Source organism: Struthio camelus, chromosome 3, assembly GCF_040807025.1.
Source record: "Struthio camelus isolate bStrCam1 chromosome 3, bStrCam1.hap1, whole genome shotgun sequence".
Classification (NCBI taxonomy): Eukaryota; Metazoa; Chordata; class Aves; order Struthioniformes; family Struthionidae; genus Struthio; species Struthio camelus.
The window spans coordinates 8,358,783-8,384,136 of NC_090944.1; the positions used below are offsets into that span (position 1 = coordinate 8,358,783).

The window sequence follows — 25,354 nt, forward strand, 5'->3', positions numbered from 1 at the left end:
GTGGAGGGACAGACCAGCACCTTCCCAGCTCTGCTTGCAGTGATTCAGTGGGTTTGTTTGACCCGAGCAGAACTGGCAATCTGCCTGGGATGGCAGAAAGCAGCAGACCACCACTCAGGAGGGATGCTGGGAGGACTACGCCCTGTGGAGGGCAAAGGGGGAGGAAGGATACACACAGCTGTGAGGCAATGACCACATGAACAGTTGTTGCAACTGTTCCCCCACCACTGGTAAATCTACATGTGAATGTACTCCACAATCTGAGAGTACAGCCTTTTCATGCCTTTGCATCCCAGATGGCTTTCCTCATCACCTTAGGTGAAGTCTTCAGCACAAGAAGAACACCCTTTCACTGGGGAGGGCAGGAAGATCACCAAGGTTTCAGTATTATGCCTCTACAGTCTGCCAAGGCCTCTACCTCTATAGTGTCTCAGGCCAAATCCCTCCTTTCTTCTCTTAAAAGCTGGCTGAACAACAACAAAGATTTGCCCATGAAGAATATCTAAAGCAACATTTGGTCTTCCTCCACAAAAAGGCATTCCCCAATTTCTTTGTCACTGAAACATCATAGTTTGAGCCGAATAGAAACAACAACAAATTTCCGATCGCTAACCACCTTCTGCCTTTCCAGAAAGGTGTCCCATTTCAGCACTGTAGCAGGTATCGAGACCTTGGAACGGACAACCTTGAGGCAACAGAGCCCTACCTCTCACTGTGCTGCTGCAACGCTATTCATGCGGGTCTCCATGCATCACAGAGAAGCAGTGAAAGGGCTAAATCACGCTTTTTGCTCTTACACTTGCAAGTAATCCTTAAAATAAGCCAGAAACTGCCCACCTGACTTCCAGGTTTCACCATGATCTCACAAAGCGGGTGAGATCTGGCAAAGCCTTCAGTGTAAGGCTCTCTCCATCTATCCCTGCTTCCCAGATTCCCCCATGTAGACCCTCTCTCCAGCCTTCACCCTGTCCACCAAATGCTCCCTGTCTAATCCCTGAGTTACCAACAGCGTTGATGTGTGCCACTTACGGGGTGGGGGGGGGGTGGAGGGGTCAGGGTCGGTCTCATCCGTAAGTGGATGGGACCAGGGGCTTTCCTGGAACAGCAGTACTGGATCAGGGAACAACCTCCTCCCAGCACCTACCTTGCTTCTGATGATCATCCTTTGGTGGACGCGTCTTGCCAAGCTTCATGGCTGAAAAAACTCCTTTCCCAGCTCTGGAAGAAGATGTGAGAAAGAACTCATTTTACCCTGTACTTTTAGTGTTGTTCTCTGTGACACGGGACAACAGGACAGGAAGTTTCACAGTATCACAGAATGATTGAGTTTAGAAGATCATCTGGAGATTATCTAGTCCAACCCCCTGCTCAACCAGGGTCACCTAGAGCACGTTGCCCAGGACCCTGTCCAGGCGGCTTTTGAATATCTCCAAGGAAGGAGACTCCACTACCTCTCTGGGCAACCTGCTCCAGTGCTCCGTCACCCTCACAGTCAAGAAGTTTTAACTCATGCTGGAACTTCCTGTGTTTCAGTTCGTGCCCATTGCTTCTTGTCCTGTCACTGGGCACCACGGAGAAGAGTCTGCCCCCCTCCTCTTACCCCCCCTTCAGATACTTGTACACATTGATGAGATTCCCCCCTCTCAGTCTTTTCTTCTCCAGGCTGAAGAGTAACAGCTCCCTCAGCCTTTCCTCGTAGGAGAGATGCTCCAGGCCCTTCATCATCTTAGGAGCCCTCCATTGGACTTGCTCCAGTATCTCCATGTCTCTCTCACATTGGGGAGCCCAGAATTGGACTCAGCACCCCAGGTATGGTGTCACCAGGGCTGAGTAGAGGGGGAGGATCACCTCCCTCCACCTGCTGGCAACGCTCTGCCTAATGCACCCCAGGATACCATTGGTCCTCCTGGCCACAAGGACGTGTTGCTGACTCATTGTCAACTTGGTGTCCACCTGCACTCCCAGGTCCTTCTCTGCAGAGCTGCTTTCCAGCAGGTCAAGCCCCAACCTGTCCTGGTGCCTGGGGTTATTCCTCCCCAGGTGCAGGACCCCGCACTTACCTTTGTTGACCTTTATGACGTTCTCCTCTGCTTTTCCAGCTCAAAGCAAGAATAGAAGTATCAGCTGAAAGCAGGGACTACTGCCAACAAGAGCGAACATGCCTTAAGGCAGAGTCAATATCTCTGCTAAATGCATTGCCTTTAGTCTTGGGTCCCCCCACTTTTTTTTTTCCCCTCGGGGAATACCCCGAAGTTTTGATAATATACAGGGCTGGAGCACAGTCTTATCCAGCGTTGTACCTCCTGCTACCTCAGGCCTCCAGGTCTGTCTCTCCTTTCCCCTGCTGCTCACAGCCTTGCCATTCTATATTGACCTATTCGTGTGATTGGTCCCTAGAGCAGTTACCTAAAACAATCTTTTTATTAACAATTCTAACCACCTGCCCTCACCACCTTCTTATCAAAAAACAGTAACCTCTTTGGCTAGATCAGTATCAAATCTATGGAGATCCTAAAATTTTCCAAACTGTCCATTACAGCAAAATGATTTTTCATTTTCCAATGTAGTTCTCATCAGTACCAGGTCAAGAGGGTTGGGACATCCCCAGGCAGAGGTCACAAGCATCGGCTACATCTTGCCCGAAGCATCAGCTACATCTTGCATGAATGGGACTCGTGTTTAGTTCACCCATCACTTCTCTGGGCTGTGGCCAATTCACTCAGAACAGTTTAGGCTAACTGACTGATAAAGTAATGGTTTGCTTGGTGCTTGCTAGTTGCTTCCTGAAAATACCCATCACCTTAAGCCAAGTTTAAGAAGTAGAACTTGTCTTATCTCCAAATGCTTCAGTGGAGCTAGGACCATTACTCTAGCTTGGAATTCAGCCCACGAAATCACAAGTGCATTGAAAGCCTGGTCTCCTAGGTTGTATGGCATTTTTTATGTTCCACATTTTGACAAAATTATCTCAGGTGTCTGACATAAGTTCTTCAGGTTTACTAATGCCCACTTAAACTTTTTCCAGTCCAGTAAAGAAACAAGCAGATGTTCAAATTGCTGTTTAAATGGATACATCCTGGGGTGTTTTCTTAGCTCATCACAGCCTCATGAACTGGGACGGTTTAGATGAGCTTAAGATCTAGTCTCTAGTTTGTTCTGCTGCAGTACTAGCTTCACAGAGCAATCCTCTAGCCTGCACAAAGTGCAGTACAAAATACAGCATTCAGTAACCGATATGATTTTTGCACTGCAAACTGTATTGCTCTCAAATGCAGATCTACTAAACAGGCAGAGCTTGTTAAAGAGAGCAACAAAATTCCATGTATTTCGAGAAGGCTGTTCATTGTTATTTTGATGTGACTCCATGTTGCTGATGTAAAGAGATGAGAACTTCTGAGTTAATTTGATGAAAGTTTCTATGTCTGGATGCAACGTGGATTTTTAGCATGAAGATTCAGCTGAAAACCTCACTGGGAAAAAAGCCTCCACAACTTCTACAAAACTGAATTCAGCAAGAAACATAAGTCAAATCATGGCATATCCCCACTCTATTATTAAAGTATAAGGAGCTGGAGTTACTTGAATGAAATAGTTTGTGACTGTTCCAAAAGCCAAAGGTGATAAAGCTAACAGGAGATTTTGGGGGTGCAAAATTCCCATTAGCTGAAATTGATGCCTTTAGCAGAAACTCATCAGGTTTGATGGACATATTCCCAGGCCAGGTTAAAAGCAAAGAGGACCTCCCTTCCAACTTCGTTAACAGGACAGAGGGGCCAGTGCCTGGGAGCTGATCTGGATATAGCCAGGATAGAGCTGCATTGCCCATGTGCTAGACGACTGCTCTTATACTTCAGGACTCCCTCCAAATCTCAGCTTTGTTCACATCTGATTGTGACTAAATGACGAAGTCTGGCCATGTTTTCACAAAATAAAGAAGTTCTGGCTTTCCAGCCTGCCTGACGTATTTGTTCTCTTAAGTAACAGCTAGAAGTTTGCAGGCTGCTGCCACAGCCAGAGCAAATGAGAAGAGAATTCAAGGGAATAGTAGGATAATGTATTCATCAAGGGAGGGTGAAATTCAGCTAGGGCAAAAGACCAATATAAGGCACAGAGACTGTCTGTAGCTGATATTTAATTGAGACTAAAGCAATGCTCAGGCCTCAGGACAGTCTCTGGAAGCTGTGATCAGTTCACCTTACAAACAAGATTTATGAAAGGGCAGTTTCTCAATGGAGAGAAAGAGTAAAGACAAGGAGCAGTTTTCTATGTGTGTAATGCCAAGGAACATCTGCCTCGAGGTGCAATGGAGGAAGTAGCACTGTTAAGCCATTTGCAAACTCCTTTTTATGAACAAATGCTGTAGCAGCTCAGGCTGTGAAACCCTGCTCTGAGACCATTCTCCATGACCAAGTGTGTCCTTCCAGTGGCCGGGGTAAATCTCGCAGACAGACAGCTCCTTGGTAAGACCCTGCACCTCCAGGGGTGATTACATTCCCTTCTTTTTCAGTTAATTTCTTAAAAAGAGAGGGGATAAAAAAAAATCTAACAAACCCAGGAGTGCCATGAAGGAGATTTGCCTGCAGATGGTTAAAAAACACTATCGCTGTGCCAGGAATCACTGAGTTTCCTTGGGAAAGAAAACAAAGCACAATAGCAACTGATATGGGTGATGGTGTCAGGAGGACACCAGTGCAGGTAAGATACAAGTAGTGCTGGTCCCCCACCAGCACCCGAAATAGCAAACTCCTTGCAAAGGCACTGAGGGTATACTGGGTCACAGTTAGCACCAGATGGATCTGATGCCTCTGTCAGAAAAATGATGGTGTGCACCCTTAAAGATGAGCCTGTTGTTTTGGGCCATGTGGAACAAGGCGGGGATCAAGCACCTGGTCCGAGGTCCTTGCACAGAAACCCATCCTAGCAAGACCAGCCCATCCCAGCCTCTTCTGGAGGGATGCACGTGGAAGCTGTTGCTCACCCCCCCATCCCTTTCCTGGGCCATGACCCCGCACTGTCAGCTGAGCCTTCGTCAATAAGCACTGTGTCTCTGACATTTCCTCAAAGACAGTTTTACTGCAAAAGACACCTCAGGAAACAAGAAATAGCCTGATAGTTTCTAGCACGTCCACAAGATGAGCCTCAGCTCTAGCCGGCTTCAGAGAGTATAGTCCAGAGCGTAACGGAGTCCCTCCATGGCTTAAAATTTCAGATGCTGTCCCCATGCCTGCATCCTAGTCACATATCTCCACTGCTCATCTCAGCCCCAGTAACAAAATCTGGCATTGCCTCCTTCCTTTACCACTGCCCTTACTGTTATTATTTCAGAGGACTGGAGCCCTGAGGAGGCAAATATCTAGGAAAGAGCTGAGTTTGGAGGAAAAAAAACAGAAGAAAGCAGACTTCAGCAGTGTAATTTCTAGGTACCAAGAAGGGAAGAAGCAAGAGAGAGAGTGAGAAGGGAACAACACCTGGACCCTGCAGGACTCCTTATGGCTGCCGGAGAGGAAACCACAGCCCTGCAGAGGCAGATGCCCAGGTAACCAGTCCTGATGCCTCCCCCTCCTTCCCTCAGCCCCTTTCCAAGCTCCATCTGTCACTTTTTCTGACCCAGGTAAGCACCGACATGGCCCTTCCCAGCTCCCAATCCTCAGGGTACTACCTTCACCAGCTGGCAGTCCAGGACCTGGCTTTCCCCAGGAGATGCTGGAGGAGCTCAGTTGAGGCAGGAGAGCCACCAGTGTCACGTTTAAGGTGGGGCGGCCATCCCGGCACGGCCCGCGACCGTGGGGAGGAGGTGACCCACGTGCAGTTCAGGGCTGAAGAGGCACGGGGACTCTGGCCAAGTCTCCTCTCCACATACAGCAGAATCTTTGCAGAGTTAAACAGAGGTCGTGCCAACCCCTCCTCTCCCCTCTACCCCCCCTCCGCTGCTCCAGCAATGCTAAAACTAAGAGGAAAGTGGCTGTAGCAACCTTGAGAGCGCAAATGGGAAGCCAGAGCTGGCTGAGAGCTGACACCGTCCCTGCATGAATATTACATGAGGGACCAAGAACCTGAGATGCCAACACAGGCTGTGAGAGCCTCCCCCTTTGCAAAAACCTGAGTTTAGCCTGGTTTGCTTAAGAATCGAGCCACCAGGGAGGAGGCTGCCAGAGGACTGCCTGCCCTCTTTCCCTCCAAAACACTCAAATCTGCTCAATTGCAACCAGACTTGACAGAAGGGTTGAGACCGAGTTACCACAAATTTGAGACATCAGAGTATCTATGCAGCCTTCCATAGCGCTCTCCTTTTGGTATTCTCTGGTGTGTAATAGGAGACTGAGCAGAAGGATCATCTTCAATTGGTGGTGAAGCCCACGTCCTGTGTTTTGTTTGCTGCTCACAGAAGCACTTGGTTTTGCCCTTAAGGGTTTCACCCATGTGGATCTCCCTGAAGTGAGCAGAGAGCATCAGATGGATTTTGAGATACATGCGTGCACAGGGAGGTTGAAATAGGCTCTCTACCAGCCTGCTTCTAGTTAAAGATCTGGTTACAGGTTACCAGTCAATTATTCATGGCTAAATAGGACATTTGAATCACTGCTTTTTTCTGGAGGGCAGAGGAAGGAAAAGAGGTTTTTATGGCTCTTTTTTTTTTCAGGAATAGTGCCCATCAGAGGGGTTAGGTGGGCCCTGTCTCCATCCTAACTAGCCGTGATGAGCACAGCAGCCAAACCCTGCATTGGACAAATACATAAGGCCTCTTCATCCCCCTCAGCTGGCAGCTTTTATCGGAGGAGATATCACCAACCCTCAGACCTACTTTGTATCTCCCCCTTCTCCGCACAACCAAACTGGAGACAGGACCCAGACCACAACAGCAAGGACCAGGCTGTGTGGCAGAAACATCAGCCATGACCCAGTGATTCCTGAAACTGCTCATTCCTTGAAGACTTTTCTCTCTCCACCTCATCATCTGTGTCTTCTCTGTTTACGCTGTTTAGCCAGAAGGGTCTATCTGTTCATACACCGTGAACACAGTAAGGTACTGCACCAAACTGGTCTTTAAGCAGCCGTATAACCAACATGACCCAGCAGAGACCATACCAATTGGAAAGTGCTGGCTGTAGGGATCAGACTTGGACAGCAGGATATTAGCCTGCACTCCCTGGAGGCTCCAGGTTAAATTTCAGCAGATTTGCTAAGTCAAACAGCTGGAGGTTGCTGCTGTACAGAGAAAGCTCAGACACAGCCTGGTATGGTGTCAACACAAGCAGCTGGAGATAAAGAGAAGACAGGAGCTGAAGAAACTTGCCTACTTGGACGCTGTGACAACCTGAGCCTGAGTGGAGACAGGAGCTGCAAAGCTGGTGTAACTCTCCTGCCTTCCCCGCAAAGGTGGACCACAGTGCAAGTATCTGTGCATCCAGCACCTTGGTGGTCCTGGCACCAGCAAAGACGGGTGGGATCTGCTGACTCCCACAAAGCACATGCCCAAATGCACAGGAGCAGGAACTGGCAAAACAGTCAGCCCCTGCCTGCAATTACAGACCCTGTGTGGGGCTACATATGTGCTGGGAGATTAATCCATGCCAGGGACCTCTTCTGCCCCAAGCTCCTGGCCAGCTGGTCATGCCCGGGGTGGGAAACCCTCCCCTCACAACAGGGCCCACCAAAATTGCTCCTGGGGTGGCCCTGCTCTGGTTTAACCCCTTCCTGCTGGGATCTCCCTGTGCTGTCGTCCATGCTGGGAGTGTCCCCGGAGGACCGGGGGCAATGTCTGGCCCCAGCAGTCTTTAATCCACTAGTAGAGAGAGCCATATAGTGCTCTGCTCCTTTAATTGTCACTGGGATGGTCTAGAAGCCTAAAATCTGAGCATAGATTTCCCCAAACCTTCTCCTACCATCTATCAGGCTTGTTACGAAGAAGCTTGCAGGGAGGAAAGGCCCTCTCTTGCAGGCCTGTGCCTTGCCTTGTGCTGGACGGGCTAATCCTGACAGTTTGTGGAAGGAGAGGTTAGAAGAAAATGGTAAAACAGGGTCTTCCTCCTGACCCGAATTACAGGAGAAGTAAACCAAGACTACTGCTTTTCACTGAGGTCAAATGCTGCTGGTCAGGGACTGCGGGGCCATGGGAGACCCTGGCTTCTCAAAGGGCAGGACTGCTGCTCCCTTACCTGTCTGGAAGGCAGGAGCTCCAGGCTCCTGCTGTGTCCTGAACCTGATGGGAGCCAGGAGCCAGGCAACCGCCTCTCTCAAGACCCTACAGTTCCCTACTAATGTTGCCATGACCCACTCCAAGCCTGTCTTTTACATTTGACTTCTGCTGTAGATAAACATTCCCTGCAGACTCTAAGGCTTCAGGCTAAACGACTCAAGCTTGGACACGCTCAGCTTTAAAGAAAGGAAGAACACAGCATGTACTAGATCAGCCACAACCCATGCTAGGAAAGCTGGAAACAAGAAGAAGAATGAGCACGGAGAGAAAACCTACTTGTGCTCCTTTGTCTTCTCTTTGCCTTTGCTGGAGCCGGTGGCCATGCATCAAGGGAACAAAAGGCAAACAAGCTTCAGTGCACTTCAATCAGACCATGAAACCAGAAGAGACTGCTGTTCCCTTTGCAGCTTTCCTTACTGGGGCTCCCAGTACCCCATCCCCAGGCTGTGCTCATGGATCACTTTCTTGAGCAGGGCTGACCCCAAAATGCCTGCACCTGTAATTTAGATCTTTACGTGATCCTCTGCCAGGCTAGAGAGGCTTAGGGGGGCCACAAGTACTTGCAACTAGGAGTTGGAGGTGGTGTGCACTCAGCAGACGTGTGCATAGGGTCAATAAAGCAGATGTGGATGGACATGCACAACTGTGAATGGGTGAGTGCATAGGTTCAGGCTGTTGCAGGTGCAGGAGACAACATTTCTTCTTTTTGCTTGGGGGAAAGGGGAGGAACCATCTTGCTCATCCTCCCACAAAAGTGAACTTCATATCTTTCCTCCAGAGAGGATCACCTGGGTGAAAAGGGCTGGATCTGAGGGGTCCCATCTCTGCCCAGCCTGACACTGTATCCTCCTGCCCTGACATCACATAGGTTTCTTCACCTCCCTGCTTTGGTTTGCAAACCCCTGCTCAGTCTCTGCCCTCTGGCTTTTACTTCCTTTCTGTTGTTCTTTTTTCAGGGCTTATACATTTTTCTATTCTGATCCTAGTTCCCTGGTTTTTCTCTCCCATCATGCTTTCTTCCCCTAGCCAATCTCTCCCACCCAGGGTTCTCCTGTGTTCCAGCAGCCCCTCTGAGCAGCAGCAAAAGCACCCTCTACCCCGCTCCTCCACACCAAAAAAGCTCTTGCCAGTTCCTCAGCCTTTCCCCTGCCTGACTGGGAGCAGAAGGGCTTATGCATCAGCAAAATGGGGAGGAGAAAGCAATTAACCAGTACTAAAAGCTAACCAAGAGGGCTGTTTTTTAATTATAGCTTGTTACTCTGCTCCAGAAGCTGGGAGGGGAGCAGCTTGTGGGGAGGATCAGAAAATTGCACTGGAGTGGAGCTGTGCCCTCACCAGGGAACCAAGGGGGTCCTTGCAGGGACTGGTGGGGATTTGCACTAGAGATAGGACACTTCCCTTTACTACAGAGTTCGGCCTCATCCAGGGTAATTCAGGGTAAGAGACACCTTATATAGAAACTGTGCTGTGCTTTCCCCCTTTGCACTGCTGTGGCTCACTGCAAGGAGGGGATTTCATCTTGTGGCTGTGTCTGTGCTGTGGACACAGGGCAGGAGGATGGCTTCAGAGCCAGGACCTCTGACTCTCTGTGCACTGAGCTGCTTGAAAGTCATCCAGAAAAACAAAAACAGCATGTTGCTGGATAGTTTGTTAGGATAGATGAGTCTGGAAGACCAGCTCCAGGGACCCTTTGGGGAAGACTGGGGCCTTCTCGTTCAGCTCAATATGGACAGGAATCAGCTTAGAGCCTGGGCTGGAAAACGGCCAAGAAAATCCAACCACAAGCTGCCTTTGAAAGGGGCATTCCTGCCCTCTCCCTGCACTTGTTCTGAGAGCAAACTGGCAGAAACTTATTCCCTTTAATTTTTACAGGGTAAGCTTCTTGCCAGCTGAGCTTGTCCTGGGAACAGACAAATATCAGTTCCAGCAGCTCAGCTAGTTCATCTGCATTGTAAAAACTGCTCTAGTGCCCCTGCTCAGTAGCAGGGAGAGGATTTGAATCACTCCATGTTTTCTCCCACAGCTTGTGGATGTGGTCTGAGCTCCCTGCAAAGCCATGGCTCACCGCTAACTCACCCCTTCCCAATGCTACCTCCCTCACACTACTGGCTCCCAGCCTCACCTTACTGAATATTTAGGATTTACTTTCTTAAAGTCTCGACTCCTGGACCTCAGCTTCCCTTTCAAAAAGGGAGAAACTATTTGAGTTTTCTGCATTATGGAGAAAAGCAGAAAGAAACAGCAAGGGAGACATTATAAATTAGCAAAAGATCAATTACAAAAGAAAGACTAGCAAATCACGTGACTGTTAATGATCTTTAAAGCAAGTGTTTAATTTTGAAGACGCTTTTGGACTACGGGAGCTGGACTATACCAGCAGGATTAGGAATTGGTGAGCTGACCTAACTTAGGGGTGTCTGAAAAGGGCACTAATTTCCCATTAGGAGTATCACCAGGGAATTCCCATTTTATGTCTTCAGGCAACTTCATCTTAAGCATTTTCATTAGCACAGAGCTGCCTATGGTCCTGTCCTGGAGCTGTTCCAGGGGAGGTCAACATACACTGAGTTAAACTCTTGCAATACAAAGCCACTTAGACACAAAACAGCATCTTGTACTGGGGCCAGGGAAGCAGTCCAGTAGATCTGGACATGAAATATGCATGAAAATCGCTTGACCCAGTAGCTTGTGTTGATATATGTGTGTGTATAAGTGTGTGTGTGTGTATAAGTGTGTGTGTGTGTATATATATATAAAATGTGTATGATATATGTATAGCCACATATTGGCATGTGGGGATCCAAGGGGTTCCCTGTCAAACATTGTTGACAAGTAGACCATAGAGAGAAAGAAGATCATAGAATTAATGTATATACATACCCCCACATACTTTGAAGGAGGGAAAATGAAATATATGTATATATGCCATACATATACACATGATAAGAAGTCTGCACTGTCTCAGGAATGAGGGGATGTAAAGCCAGGTAGTGGGACTACATTTGGCTTTTAACACTCCTGGGGATAAAATAAGCTCCAATCCAGGCACCATAATCCTGTGGCTGGAAAACACATACTAAATCCCTACCCTGGACACATCCGACTTTACACCATGGCTGCATAAGTGAGTGTAGAAAAAGCTGCTTATATGCTGAGCCCCCTTCTCTCCCATGGCTCAGAGCTTGCAGACCTGCTCTGCTAGTGCAAGGGGCACCATGCAGAGCAGCCGTGTGCAAGAACCCTGCTCAGAGGCTCCATGCTGACCCTGCAATGGGTTTCAGACCTGTCCCTTCCAGCCAAGCCACAACTCCAGCGCCTCTGTGTGGTTTCAAAGCAAGACACTTGGGGTACAGAGCTTGCAAAGAGAGATGGTGAGTGCAAGCCAGGGCTCAGTGCAGAAGATCAGACACAGAGCTCTGGATTGCATCCCTTCACGTATGTGCACGTGTTATAGCTGAGTATTTCTGTTACAGTATGACAGGCTTTGACTAGTCCTCTGCATTTTTCCTTATCTTTGGCCAAAACTGAGGGCTTCCTTTCCTTTGACTTCTCCCCTAGCTCCCCTGAATTATTGGTGAATGCTAGTTGTGTCCATTTAGGCTGCATTGGAAAAAAATTGCTACCTATGCAACGCATCTTTTCCCAAGGGGAACGACCTGGAGCCAGGCAGAAGCTAGCCAACCTCCTTGCTAATGGACTGCCAACCAGACTGGTCAGATTATGGAGTAGTCAGGTGCTTCACAGAAGCTTTTTGCTTTTCCATTTCTGCAAAAGCTTGTGCAAAGCATTGCCCTTTTCAGCTTATTTGGCACAGATCTGTGTTACTTTCATAGGGAGTTTTGGGCAGAAGCCTGCTCTAAACTTTTAGAGCACGGCATCACCATGTAAAATGTCACAACGCTCTTATTTTCACTTCTTCTTTTTCTTCTGGAAAGAAACAGGTTTCAAGCCCCTCAGTAAGGAATGAGGAGAGGCGGGGTTGAGGACTGCAGTAATGCTGCTACTAAGGGCTAGAGGCCTGAAACTGGAAAGTGAGCATGGGGCCAAGCTGTCAGGGAGCAGGCAAGTGGAGAGTCAGGGTACCTGAATGGTAACATGAGGTGCTTTTTCTCTTTTCCCTTAGCCTTAGCTCTGCAATCACAAAGGGCAATTGATTCAGATGTGATTCATTCTGCTGCAATGACAAAGACCCTTTCCCACCTTCTCCCCTCAAACCCCCATCGGCAACATGCATCAAGCAACCAACCATGAGTAAAAAGAAATACGTCCTTGCTGGGCATATGGGACAACAGACTGAATACAAAGAAACCCTGCCTTTTGGGGAGGAGGGATTGGGATGAGTACAAGGCAGCTCTGCCACCCACTGAGAAGGGGACGGAGCACTTAGAACATTTCTTAGCGTCCAAATGCCACACAGGGGTTGACACACCAACATGCATGTCACACACATGCACACACCATGCCCAAAGGGCCTGAGCTAAGGAGGAGCGTCATGCCTGGTACCTGGGATGTTCAGGGTCATCGCTGTTTGGAGGAGACAGCCAGGAGTGTGAAGGTGAGGAAGAACAAAACACACAAACATCCCCAGACAGAACCCATCCAAACTGCCCTGGGGAAGGCCCTGCCCTGGGCTAACCTCTGCCCATGCCCAAGGATGGCTTGGGGCTGGGAGCATTGGCCTGGGCTCACTCATGCTGGGTAAATTTACACATATAGATATAGTCTTACTCATGGTGTCTTTGAGAGACCACTAGCTCTATAGAGAGAATCAATCAAGAGGCATGAGTGTATTATGTGGAATATGGCTGCAAAGGGACCACAGGACCTGCCTCTCCTTTGCAATGCAATATTGCAGCAGGTTTTGCAATTGTGGCTTGGTCCATAGAGAACTCCTGGAGCACAGAGCTCAACTCCTGCTACTGTAGAGCTCCTCTGTCTTTGCAGTCTTCAGCTCCAACTTCAAAGCACTCAGGTGTCCTGTCCCACAATTCCAAAGACTCAGTGCTATGATGTTGGTGCATGAAGTGCTGGCTTCACACCTGACCATTGTCCCCAGCCAAGGCAGCAGTAGGGCTAGCTCCTCCCAGGTCCTCACCCTTTACTTTGTTCTCTTGGCCCGAGAGACTGCTCAGTGGTGAAATCTCCCAGGCACTGAACATGCTTCACATCCTATGCTGAGCAGCCAACTGGGATGAAGCTTTGGGGTTTAAACCAAATTGGCCTGTATCCCAAATCCTGGGCCTATTTATACCTGGACAGTCACATACTTATGGGGAGACTGGGATGGGCTTGGATGACAGCAAACTTCCATAAAACTCAGGATCTCATCAGTCATGACATTTTGGTACCTTGCTACTGACTTGTATCCGTTGTTAAACTTAATCCTGAGTTAGGTGAAGAAGAGGAAGAGAAAGAAAGAGAGAGAGAGAGAGAGAGAGAGAGAGAGGGGAAAAAAAAAGGTATCAAGCTTATTGAAGCAACCTACCAACAGCAAGGGAAATATTGACCCAGTTAATGCAGATGGGCTTCTAGCAAGCCAGTCTGTAAAGCTACCCTTTCTAAGGAGGGGTGGCTGCATTGCCACAGCCACAGTTCCCAGCCACCAGGTATTTTTCTTGCTTGCTGTAACAGGGTTCGTAAACTGTGGCATGGGGTCTGCTTCAAAGTGGAGCCTGGCAGTGGTGGCACCTAACTTTCTACCAGGAGAAAGGCATTTATCTGAACCACAGGACATGTATCACCATGCACTGAGGATGGGACACCACTTCCTTCACGGAGGGGCTAGCCTCAGCCACGCATTAAGGATCTCTGCACAGATGACTGGTGGTAACTTCTGCTGTATGCGCCTGACCGAGGGTACTCTGCTTATGGTGGCTCCAGGAAAAACCCAGTTGGTGGTGGGATCTGAACTTCTGACACAGGACATGAGTAGTCACTACTCTGACAGCAGACAGGATCAGCTGGTTTGGTTCAAACAGGAAGTGAAAGTGGCTAGTGGATAGCAGGTGAGTAACTGAATAGAGTGACATTGTCCGTTGCTCCAGCTAATCTAGAAGATCTCCTATGCTGGATCAGTTTGGAGTCACAGAACAGCTGAGACTGAAAGGGACCTCTGGAGATCATCGAGTCCAACCCCCCCCCCCCCCCGCCCCCTGCTCAACCAGGGTCACCTACAGCACATTGTCCAGAATTGTGTCCAGACAGCTTTTAAATGTCTCCAAGGAAGGAGACTCCACAACCTCTCTGGGCAACCTGCTCCAGTGCTCAGTCACTCTCACAGGAAATAAATTTTTCCTCATGTTCAGACAGACCGTCCTGTGTTTCAGGTTGTGCCCGTTGCTTCTCATCCTATCGCTGGGCACCACTGCAAAGAGTCTGCCCCCCTCCTTTTGACACCTCCCTTCAGATACTTCTTTTGACACCTCCCTTCAGATACTTAGACACACTGATGAGATCCACCCCCCCCCAGTCTTCTCTTCTCCAGGCTGAACAGTCCCAGCTCTCTCAGCCTTTCCTCATATAACTTAGCAGGCAGCTGTTAGCTGTTATCAAGCTACTGCTGGAGGCTCTACCTTGGGATGCAAAACCACACCCAGTTCATTGCTTTGAACATCTTCTTGTGCCCTTTTCCTGCCCTTTCAGGATGCATTTTTCCTACCAATTTAATGGTACATTACAGGGTTACAAAAACAATAGGGGAAACTTGGCAGGGACTGACAGCTTTTGGGAGATCATTTGGCTCTCTTGCTTGCTCAGGCTGAAAATGACCCCAGATCTGCCTGATTCAGATTCACCCTTTTGGATGTCTCTGTTGCTCAGCGCTGAGTCCAGGCTTAGCTGCACAGAGTGACTATACTGATGGAGGCACTGGTCTGGTGTGTGACATTCCTGAGATGTGGATCCAAATGAGACACCTGAGATAGCAATTTCAGAACCTGCTTACCTATTTGGACACTTAGGAACCTGTTTGCACTGATCTTCCATGACATCCAAGGATGGAGACACACACATCCCAAGCCTGAGTCAGATTCTACATGGGTAAATGGCCCTTGGGAGGTTCCTCTCTTTCCTTTGACTAGAGGGGCAACATAGGAATATTGGGGTCATAGTGAAGACCCTGGGTAAGCTTCCTAGGCCTAGGTAGGATGGTGCTAATCTCCACCTCTGTACAGCCACAGCAGCTCCCTTCACATGCCTTTTCCTCACAGAGTTCATTGCTGGTGCCTGGCAATGACCTCAGCTTTGGAGCAAGTGACCCATGGGTACATTTAGTGGTAGGCGGAGGGTTCAACAAGCCCAACATATCCAGGATCCATTGAACACACACAAGAAAAGGCACGATCAATAATTCACGGTGACCAGATTGTTTTCGGCAGCAGAGCTCCGTCTCGCCCATGAATATTTCAAGGTCAACAGCTATCAGGTGATGTTTCCTGGGATCTGTTTCGAGGAGGTAGGTTGCCATGACATGCACGGCCCTGTCCCGCTGAACTTTGGGCAGGCCAGGGGGGTGCACACTCTCCCTTAATCACTTCTGGGATCACTTCTGTCTCTCTGCACCAGCGACAGAGGGAATCTAAGGATATGTCTATATTCATAAATAAAATGGTCCAGGGCTCATTCTCTGGCCACAAGGCCAATGGGTCCAGCACAGCTTGTGCCCATAAAGTCTCTTCCCTCCAAACTTCCCTCTGAATTCCCTCTGGCATCCAAACTGTTGGGGATAGTCCCTGCCCAGTGCTATCGTAAACTGTCCCAGACATATTCTGAGAGGGTCCTCCCTCTGGCCTGACCCAAAACTGTGCCAGGAACCATGCTAGCTACTTAACAAATGGGATTATGCTACTGTTCGTGCCCTGGCCCTAGTTTGCTTGATAGTACAGATGCTGCCTAGCATGAGCAGGCTAACTTATGAGCCTTGATGAAATGCCTGAAACTAGACCAGATGGATATGGCCTCTAAGTTCAAACATTTACGTCCAAATTTCAGAAATTAGTCTTCAGAGAGCAAGACTTCAAATGCGTCTCAGCATTGCAGAGCCAAGATTTCAAGGCCACCATCTGAGCAGGACTGGTGTGGGTATTTACCTAGTGTTCTGGTCGTCTTCTGCATCATCTCCAAGGCTAGGGCATTTACAGAGACAGAGGGAAAAAAAACACTGTGACACGAATTTACAGGGCTCTTCCATTGCCTCAACAAGTTAAAAACAGGATGCTTTGCTTCAATGCAAAAATAACTTCAGAACACACCAGCACAGCAAACCACTCCATGCATGTCTGAAAACTCACAGCCACCATGCTCCTCCACTGAGGTCTTCTTCCAATTTCCACCATTTCAAGTCAGGGACAGAGGAGTTGTCAGGACCTGACCCTACCTCTACCACCAATGCCACTCTCCTCTGCACCTGCAGGGTGCATGCATGAGGCAATCTGGCTTTTCTTTGGCTATTTGGCTGATCAAGCTCCACATTAGAATGGTAGTGAACTGCCTTCCTCCACCCTGACCTCCTTCCTCCCTTATTAGCTGTGCTATGAGTGGGCTTGGGTTTTGTGGGTTCCCCTTTAGTGGGGTTTGACATTTCAGTGGTAATACTATAAATGGCATGAGATTTTCTGGAAGGATCAGGAAGTCAATACAGCAGCAAAGGAGAGACAGCTATGGAGCAGCAAGGTCTCCCTTCTGCTTGGGGTGAATTTGCTCAAAGAGAAAAACTGCCTCGGTGGGTAGCAAACAGCGTTAGGCATTACAATGGCGCATGGCTCTATTCCAGTGACTGGAACGCTCGGGCTCCTGGAGCTACCCCAAAGCATGCCACATCCCTCCCCAACAGAAACACGAGGCCAATGAATACAGACATTACCACAGCTTGCAAACTCTGGCTCCATCCTGCACACACTTGCGTATCACTGTCAAGGGTATTTGGTACCATTAGAAGGGGTTTGGGAACTGAGCTTTGATGGTTTTATCAGCACTGGTCCAAGTGATTTCTGCTCCCAGCTCTGTCTGCAGAAGCCACCTCACCTCAGAGATGACTCTACCAGTGCTGTAAAATGGAGAAATGCTCCTGCCCTCCCTTGCAAAGCACATTGCAATCTGCAGGTGGAAAGCTGTAAGATCACACAGGTGCCTGTGTCTGTGAGACTGCAGACACATTGTGACACATAAGGATAAAACACACATGCAGGTACCCTGCAATCAAGGGGGAGAATGCAAGGCTGCCTGATGTCAGACCAAGACACGTCTTCCAGCATCCAAACCAGCACTGGCCAAGGGGACGCCCTAAACAGGTATAAGGTCAAGGAGAGCATGCCGTGGTACTCCCTGTGCCAGGTTTAACCTTCTCAGCATCGCGGTGGGGAGTTCCAGAGTTTAACTGCAGTCTTTTTGTGCCTGCTACGTAACTAATTTCATTTCCCATGCACCAGTACAGGCTGGGGACTGACCTGTTGGAAAGTAGCTCTGCCGAGAAGGACCTGGGAGTGCTGGTGGACAACAAGTTAAACATGAGCCAGCAGTGTGCCCTTGTGGCCAAGAAGGCCAATGGGATCCTAGGGTGCATTAGGCAGAGTGTTGCCAGCAGGTCGAGGGAGGTGATCCTGCCCCTCTATTCAGCCCTGGTGAGGCCTCACCTGGAGTACTGTGTCCAGTTCTGGGCTCCCCAGTACAAGAGAGACATGGCACTCCTGGAGAGAGTCCAGCGGAGGGCTACCAAGATGATTAGAGGGCTGGAGCATCTCTCCTATGAAGAAAGACTGCAAGAGCTGGGCCTGTTCAGCCTGGAGAAGAGAAGATTGAGAGGGGATCTCATCAACGTGTACAAGTATCTGAAGGGGGAGTGTCAAGAGGATGAGGCCAGCCTCTTCTCCGTGGTGCCCAGCAACAGGACAAGAGGCAATGGGCAGAAACTGAACCACAGGAAGTTCCATCTGAACCTGAGAAAAAACTTCTTCACTGTGAGGGTGACAGAGCATTGGCACAGGTTGCCCAGAGAGGTGGTGGAGTCTCCTTCGCTGGAGATATTCAAAAGCCGTCTGGACGTGATCCTGGGCAATATGCTCTAGGTGACCCTGCTTGAGCAGGGAGGTTGGACTAGATGATCTCCAGAGGCCCCTTCCAACCTAAACGATTCTGTGATTCTGATTCTGTGATTTGATGGCCTTAATTCTTGTATTGGTGGGCAGTTATGCCCTGTTCATCTTTTCCAGGTTACTCAGGAGCACAGAGACCTTCATTATACTCCTCAATTTTTCTCTTTCCAGGCTAGAGAGTCCAAAGCTGTGTAGTCAGTCCTCAGACAGAAACTGCTCATGTTTCTTAGCCCCCTTGCCATCTTCCTTGGTGCCCTTCCCAGTCCCACTTCATCCTCTCCAAGGAGCAGAGATAGGAACTGCACATTCCAGTTAAGCAACAGTTAAACCATAGATTTAGTACCAGAACAAGGTCTCTGTTTGCTTTCTACTCCTTTCCCAGCTGTTCCCAATATGCAGCTTACTTTCTCAGCTGTTCCTGCATGCAGAGCTGCTGTTTGCAGAAACCAGATCCCTCCTGCAGAGTAAGCGCCATGCCAGAGCCCAAAACAGTGTGCATGGAGTCAGGACTGTTTCTCCCCAAACTGCATCACTTTACATTGCTCTGCAATGTGCAAGAACATTTTACTGGAGGCTTTTTCAGCTGGTGCTGTAATTGCTTCTCTCCTCCTCATTTATATCAGCTGAGTTTTACCTATCTCTTCTCCAGCTGGCTGCCAGTTTTGCCAGTCACCCAAAAAGCACGTGAAAAACACAGAGGCAGCCCATGTGGGACCAGACCAGCAGTCAAAACTGAAAGCTGTCAGGCCAGCAGAGATTTACCACTGGATTTCAGCTTTGGTAGGGCTTTGATCATGCAGTCAGCTGTCCTTTATCCAACAGGCAGGAAATGCCTAACAACAGCAAATGCTGGTCATCCGAGCAGTGGGAACCTGGTGCAGAGACATTCGCCTGGCCCTGCAAGAGCTGGATCGAATAAAGCTTGCAGACCCTTTGCTGAATGCAAATGGATCCAGTTCCCCTGGTTCTGGTGACATAGGCTGTGGGCTGGCTTGGCCTATGATCTCTTACCCTGCTCCGGTGACGTTCAGGGGACAGAAAGGGGATTTTCACATCCAGTGGCAGCCTAAGGATATCATAGTTGATGCTGCCATTTCAAGGTTTCAGAACTGCCCTCTGCAAAGCTGTCAGGGCACAGATTACAGACACTGAAGGGCCAGCCTTTGGAGAGTCGGGAAACAGCCAAGCCTCCTTCATTCCTTTTCCCTCTGTCCTTTTCCTTCCTGCTTACTCTGTGTCTGCTCCTGAGCCCAGGTCCAGTTGCCCTGAAGCAAACTACCTCTCTTCTAAGCAGGTATGAGAGTCTACGCAGCTCCCTTGGGCTGGAGGAAGGAGATCCCAGGGACATGCTCTGGTCTGTGATCCACCTGGCATGGCCCCAGGGAAGGGAACTGAGGGATGTGGGTGAGGACAGCCAGGAGGTGGCCCAGCAGAAACCCTTCCCAGCCACAGTGGGCTGCATATGCATGTTGTCAAACACAGATTTGACAACATTGAAATATATATATATATATTTACTGTTTTTGGTGCGATTCTTTCTTGGCTCTGGAATCTGTCAATGGAGGAAGTGAACAGACATTTCAAAGGAGCCAGGACAATTTTGTTCTTATTAACAAAAAATATTTAAAATAAAGTGACTCCTTTCTCTTGATTCAAAAGGATGGTTCACATCAAAATGCCTTTTGATTCTTTCTAAAAGTTTGAATGTGAAACGACATATTTTCTTTCTTTCTTCCTTCCTTCCTTCCTTCCTTCCTGATTCACAGTAAAAGACCAAGACAGGTTTGCTATAGACTGAGCCAGGTGCAGCTCTGCACAACGCCTCAGACTTTTCCAGGAGCTTTGTGTCCTGCTATGTAAAGAATCCCTCCAGCACCCAGGGAGCACAATGAAATATATAGTCAATTGTCAGATGCTTTCAACAACTTTGGAGCTGCTGCAATCTGCCTGCAGAAGGACCCTTGGGTGGCTTTGCATGGGATGGGGACCTGACCCCCCCTCCCTATTCCAGAGTATCCTCCCAGGGATGGGATGGGATGAGGCAGTGTTTCCCTGCATCTACCCCTTCTGGCTGCAAGCTTGCATGGATGCATCCAGCCCTGTTATCCGTGAAAAATCTGCCTCCTGTAGTTATATTTTCTCAGCTGCTGCAGTCTCCCTCTCTCTGGCTTTCTGCTCACATCCTCAGTAATCCTTGACTCCATCTCTCCCAGTGCTCTACCCAGTCAGGCTGGGAAACCCTCCCCTCCCATCCAGAGCCCATCCAAACTGCCCTGGGGGTGGCCCTGCCCCAGTGTCCCAGGGTGGATGATCAAGGTTCGGCTCCTGTCTCTGGCCTCATTATTCAGAAGGAGCCCTTGGCTCCAGCAGGGTCAACAGAGAGCCCTAAATTGACTTTAAATTAGCCCATCAGCTCATCTGCTTCACTGAGGGCAAATGCAGGGCACTGGGAGTCTTTGCTGTCTTTTGCACACTGGCTCAGGCTCCCTGCATGGCCATGCCAGGCAGGATCAGCAGCTGGAGAACATACCCAGAGAAATGAAGGTTTATAACTTCTATATGAGAGCTCAATCCGGATTTATCTGTGTTACCAGCATGACCTATGACTGATAACCTCCTTGGGCTGCTCCTACACCCTCTGGACCCTAGGACCTCGCAACTTCTAAGCCATCAGGCGTAGATGACCCTAGCTACTAACCTAGTCACAGAATCACAGAATTGTTTAGGTTGGAAGGGGCCTCTGGAGATCATCTAGTCCAACCCCCCTGCTCAAGCAGAGTCCTCTAGAGCATATTGCCCAGGATCACATCCAGATGGCTTTTGAATATCTCCAGTGAAGGAGACTCCACTACCTCTCTGGGCAACCTGTTCTAATGCTCTGTCACCCTCACAGTCGAGAAGTTTTTTTTCAGGTTTAGATGGAACTTCCTGTGTTTCAGTTTCTGCCCGTTGCCTCTTGTCCTGTTGCTGGGCACCACGGAGAAGAGGCTGGCCTGATCCTTTTGACACTCCCCCTTCAGATACTTGTACACGTTGATGAGATCGCCTCTCAGTCTTCTCTTCTCCAGGCTGAACAGGCCCAGCTCTCTCAGCCTTTCTTCATAGGAGAGGTGCTCCAGTCCCCTCATCATCTTGGTAGCCCTCCGCTGGACTCTCTCCAGTAGCGCCATAGTCAGTCCTTCACATCTGCTCACACATAGGTGTTAACTTATATACAAAACTGCAAAGTCTGAATCCAAGCTATGGCTCAAGAGAAATGGTGGTGTCAGGTTTTAACAGCCTTTCCCACCCTTCACTCCTTGGAGCCAGCTCCTCTGGTGGGTGTGTGATCCCACTGTGAAGTGAACCGGGGGAGCAATCCAGTTTTGGAAAACAAACAATAAAAGCTCAGAATCATTATTTATTTATTGCAGGACTGTTTTTCCAAGTGCACCTGTCCTCTGATCTGGCTCTTGGCTAGGCCACACAAACAGTTGTGTTGGCAGTACAGGGGTCATCGAAGCACTGCGTGCATCAGAGCAGAAAGGTGGCAACAGGGTGAGCAAGTTTTTCCTCTGACCACTTTGCAGTGTCAAACCATAACCCCCTTTGCAGTGCTGCAGTGGGGCCATTCCTTAACACCTGCCCAGCAGGGCCAAGGGGTTTGGGAACCTCTGTCACTGAAATACTGAATCTTGACTGTGGTTACATTTTTTTGCTGTTTTTTTTTTGGTATCCCAGGCCCCTTGCCTCATCTGTGCTTTCATTTGGACTATTTACCCGGTAACAATTGTGTCTCCCCCATCTCATTCCCTCACCCAAGATTTTGTCCAAAAAACTAGAGCGTGTACCTCATGTTTTCTAAGACCTACTCAAGTCTTTCAGTGCTGGATGAATTGAAATCATTGCTCCAGGCATGGAGAAGTTACAAGAGCAAATATGGTATTTTCCTCTGAGGTGTGTGTCTTTGACAGCACAGAGACTGAGGCTGGCTGCAATTAATTCTGATATAATCCCCCCTGCCAGCACAGGTTTCCAACATGCAACTTTCCAGTACTGCTGGCACTTCTCTATAGCAAGATTGCAAGCGACTGGCTAAGAAGTTGTTGGCAAGTATAGCACTATTTATATATCCCTTGCTGTTGATGCTGCTTTTCCCATTTCCAGGTCTGTTTGTTTCCCACTCTCCACGTCCCCTCAGGAAAGGAAATAAGCTGAATAAGAAAATAATATCCCTAACGAGCCAGGGGAGGAGGTAAACAGCTGTGTAATGGAGATGACACTGATGGAAAGCCTGTGGAAATCAAGGGAAATACTTCCATTGCCTTCAGTCAGATTTAAAGCCCCTCTCCAAGAGGACACAGATGATGGAAACAGGCTATGGAGACACAGAATTTCTCTCCCCCTACCCTTACAAGGTGCCTCACCCTGACTTTCCAGGAACTTGCCTGTTGAGTGTCCTATGCCAAAAGGAAGGGCAGCTCATCCTAAAGTGACTCACCCAGCCCGCAATGGCAAAGTGGGAGCTGTCCCTGGATTTGAACTTAATGCTCTGGCTTCCTTTGTTTGACCATGTCCAAAGATACAGGCTTGTGTGCCACAACCCAGCCCAGCAGGGCTGCCCACTCCAGTCCCTGGAGCCCAGCAGTGCTGTCCTGCCCTTGCACCACAGGAGGTGGACAGCATTGCACCGGGAGAATCTGTGCAAAGCAAGGAGTGACGGCTCACACAGTGCCAGGTAGCTCTCAGAAGCATCAGGTTGGTCCCTGTATTTTACCTGAATTTTTCTTTGGTGCAATTCCTCCCAAAATTTTATCTGGCACATGGTGGGGAAACAAATTCACAGCACTGCACTGCAGAGAAAGCCACTGCAAAGAGTCAAATCCTCATGCATATCACAGGAAGGGAAGGACCCTGTCTGTGTGCAGACATGGGCTATTGCAGAGGGGAGAACAGGTCTGGAAATGGAGACACTTTCCCCAGGAAAGCTAGGAATCATATGAGGCAAGAATTTAAAGGAGGGCCATCCAACCTTGCAAGAGCCATGAGCTGGACCGGTGTGCATGTGCTTCCTCAGCAGACCAATGGAAGAGAAACCCATTTAATGAATTTGTGAGGGTGCATAATCAGATGGAGTGACCAGTTTGACAGCCTTGACTGACAACTTTCTTTGTAGCCAGGGCTGATGCTGACAGCCCCGGAGGGCAGGAGAAATCCCAGCAAGGCCTCGGGAGACCTCCCACAGGCACCTGGCCCTTGGCCTCACCATCAGTTAACCCGGGGAGACTTGGAGGCAGTGGTGAGTTTGGGCTCACCCCAGTCCTTAGCTCATCACCTGCCCCTCTGATCTCCAACACCTCAGGAGTCCCTGGTTCCAATGCCCCCATAGCCAGGTTGTGATATCAAAGGGCTCTTCACCACACACTGGCCATGACTGACCTCTGAATCTGGGGACAACTGTGCCTGGTAGGTGGTGGGACCTGGAGAAGGAAGGAGGCCTCACAGAAAAGAGAGCACCCTGACTGCAGCCTCATCCCAAAGCTTTTTCTCCATCCTGGATCCCAGCACCTCTCCCTGGGGCTGAGTATCCTTGCAAGGGTGCTTTAACAGCAGCTTCATCACTGCTCCCTCCTAGCTCTCTTGCAGCTGAGAAATGGGAAGCCAGGGGCAATGCTTGTGCACAGGGACATGGCAGGAGCAACACAGCACTGCAAAACCCACTGCCACCAGCACAAGTTGATGTTGGCTGGCTCCCTACCTCATGTTGAGGGATCCCTGGCTAAGAGTGTCCCCCTCTCCCAGAAGCTCATCTTCACTGTGGTAATACATCTCGTCCTCTTCCATCCTGCGAGGGTGGTGACACAGAAAATATTAGACCTTTTGGCTTTGCCTCCTCAATATTCGTAACATTAATGGTGGCGACGTTAACAGCCATGGCCCTTGGGGGTGGCAAGGGTGAGTGGAGGACAGCAAGATGCAGTGAAGCCTGCCAGACCCACTGCACTCAAAACGATCTGCTGTGCGACAAGTCTCCAAACCAGAGGACACGGGGAGTTTCCTCAAAGCAAAGGCAGCAGGCAAAACCCTAGGACATCTCTGAGCTTTAGCGCAATTTTTCATGTGCCCCACTTGCTTGGGATAGTTAAAATAGCATGTCTTGCTCTTTTTGGGTGTCTGTTAAGAGATGCTCCTTCCTGCTCTCCCTAAAAAGCGTTTGTTTATTAGCTCGCTTACATTATTTTTAAGCATTGTGGAACTGAAGGAGAAACTGAAGCCAAATATCAAGAGACTTTTGCTTTACTGTGACCATCAAGAACCACTCTCACATCTGCTAAGAGGACTGACCTGTGGAGGAAATCCAGCATGAGGATTAGTGCCACAGTGGAATTGAACTTCCAAATATGCCTGATGCCTGTTTATAAACTGTTGCGTTTGCTTTCACTCCTCACTGGGAAGCATTTTTTACTGACTGCATACAAACCCACCTCAAAAAGCCCTTTGGGTCAGCACTGTCCAATGCAGCCAGCACAAAGTGCAGCTGAGTGACCTTCAGCCACAACGTGCATCAGTGCAGACAGATGGGAGTGCTCAGCAAACCGCATGCTTTGTCTTAGAAAAGTGCACCAGGGTGGGATCTGTCAGGCCAACTGTGGCCTCCAAGGGAGTTGGTCATCTTACTTTGCAGTCCCTGGAGATCCAGCCTTTAAGAACAATTCATCTGACCAACTGCAGGTGTCTGCCACAGGTGAAGTATCTGCCACGCAACTCTACTGACAGGGTTAATTAGATCTTCAGCATGCATAAAGTGATCAGAGTCACATCACATCTTGAAAGTCCATGCAGTGCAGATAGGATGCTGATTTCCTAAGATATAGGGCTAACAGGCAGATTGAATCCCACTGTGCCAGAAGGACAGATGCTAGGGGGTCCTGGAAGGATTTGACCCTGCTATGGGATGTCTCTGTGAATGGGGCTGTGCCTAGTAAACTGCCATGTGATCCTCCTTTTAAGACCTTTAGCACCTTCCCTGTTTGGCAACATCACAGTCCACTGAGCTGGGAAATGAATCTGCATTTTCAATCTGCCTGAA

The 25,354-nt window shown here is 49.1% G+C and overlaps 1 protein-coding gene across 8 annotated transcripts in view; it reads right to left on the minus strand.

The window, feature by feature from the left end:
• Window positions 1-25,354, minus strand: part of LOC104154097 (otoferlin) — a 119,304-nt gene that overhangs the window by 46,955 nt on the left and 46,995 nt on the right. For 6 of the 8 annotated variants that reach the window (XM_068936681.1, XM_068936678.1, XM_068936675.1 and 3 more), the window contains 2 exons: window positions 24,023-24,109; window positions 1,145-1,218 (listed from right to left, as the gene is read on the minus strand). In XM_068936681.1, the coding sequence (XP_068792782.1) occupies window positions 1,145-1,218; window positions 24,023-24,109 (161 nt within the window). The remainder of the gene's footprint in view (window positions 1-1,144; window positions 1,219-24,022; window positions 24,110-25,354) is intronic. The other 2 variants (XM_068936679.1, XM_068936676.1) reach the window with 1 other exon arrangement.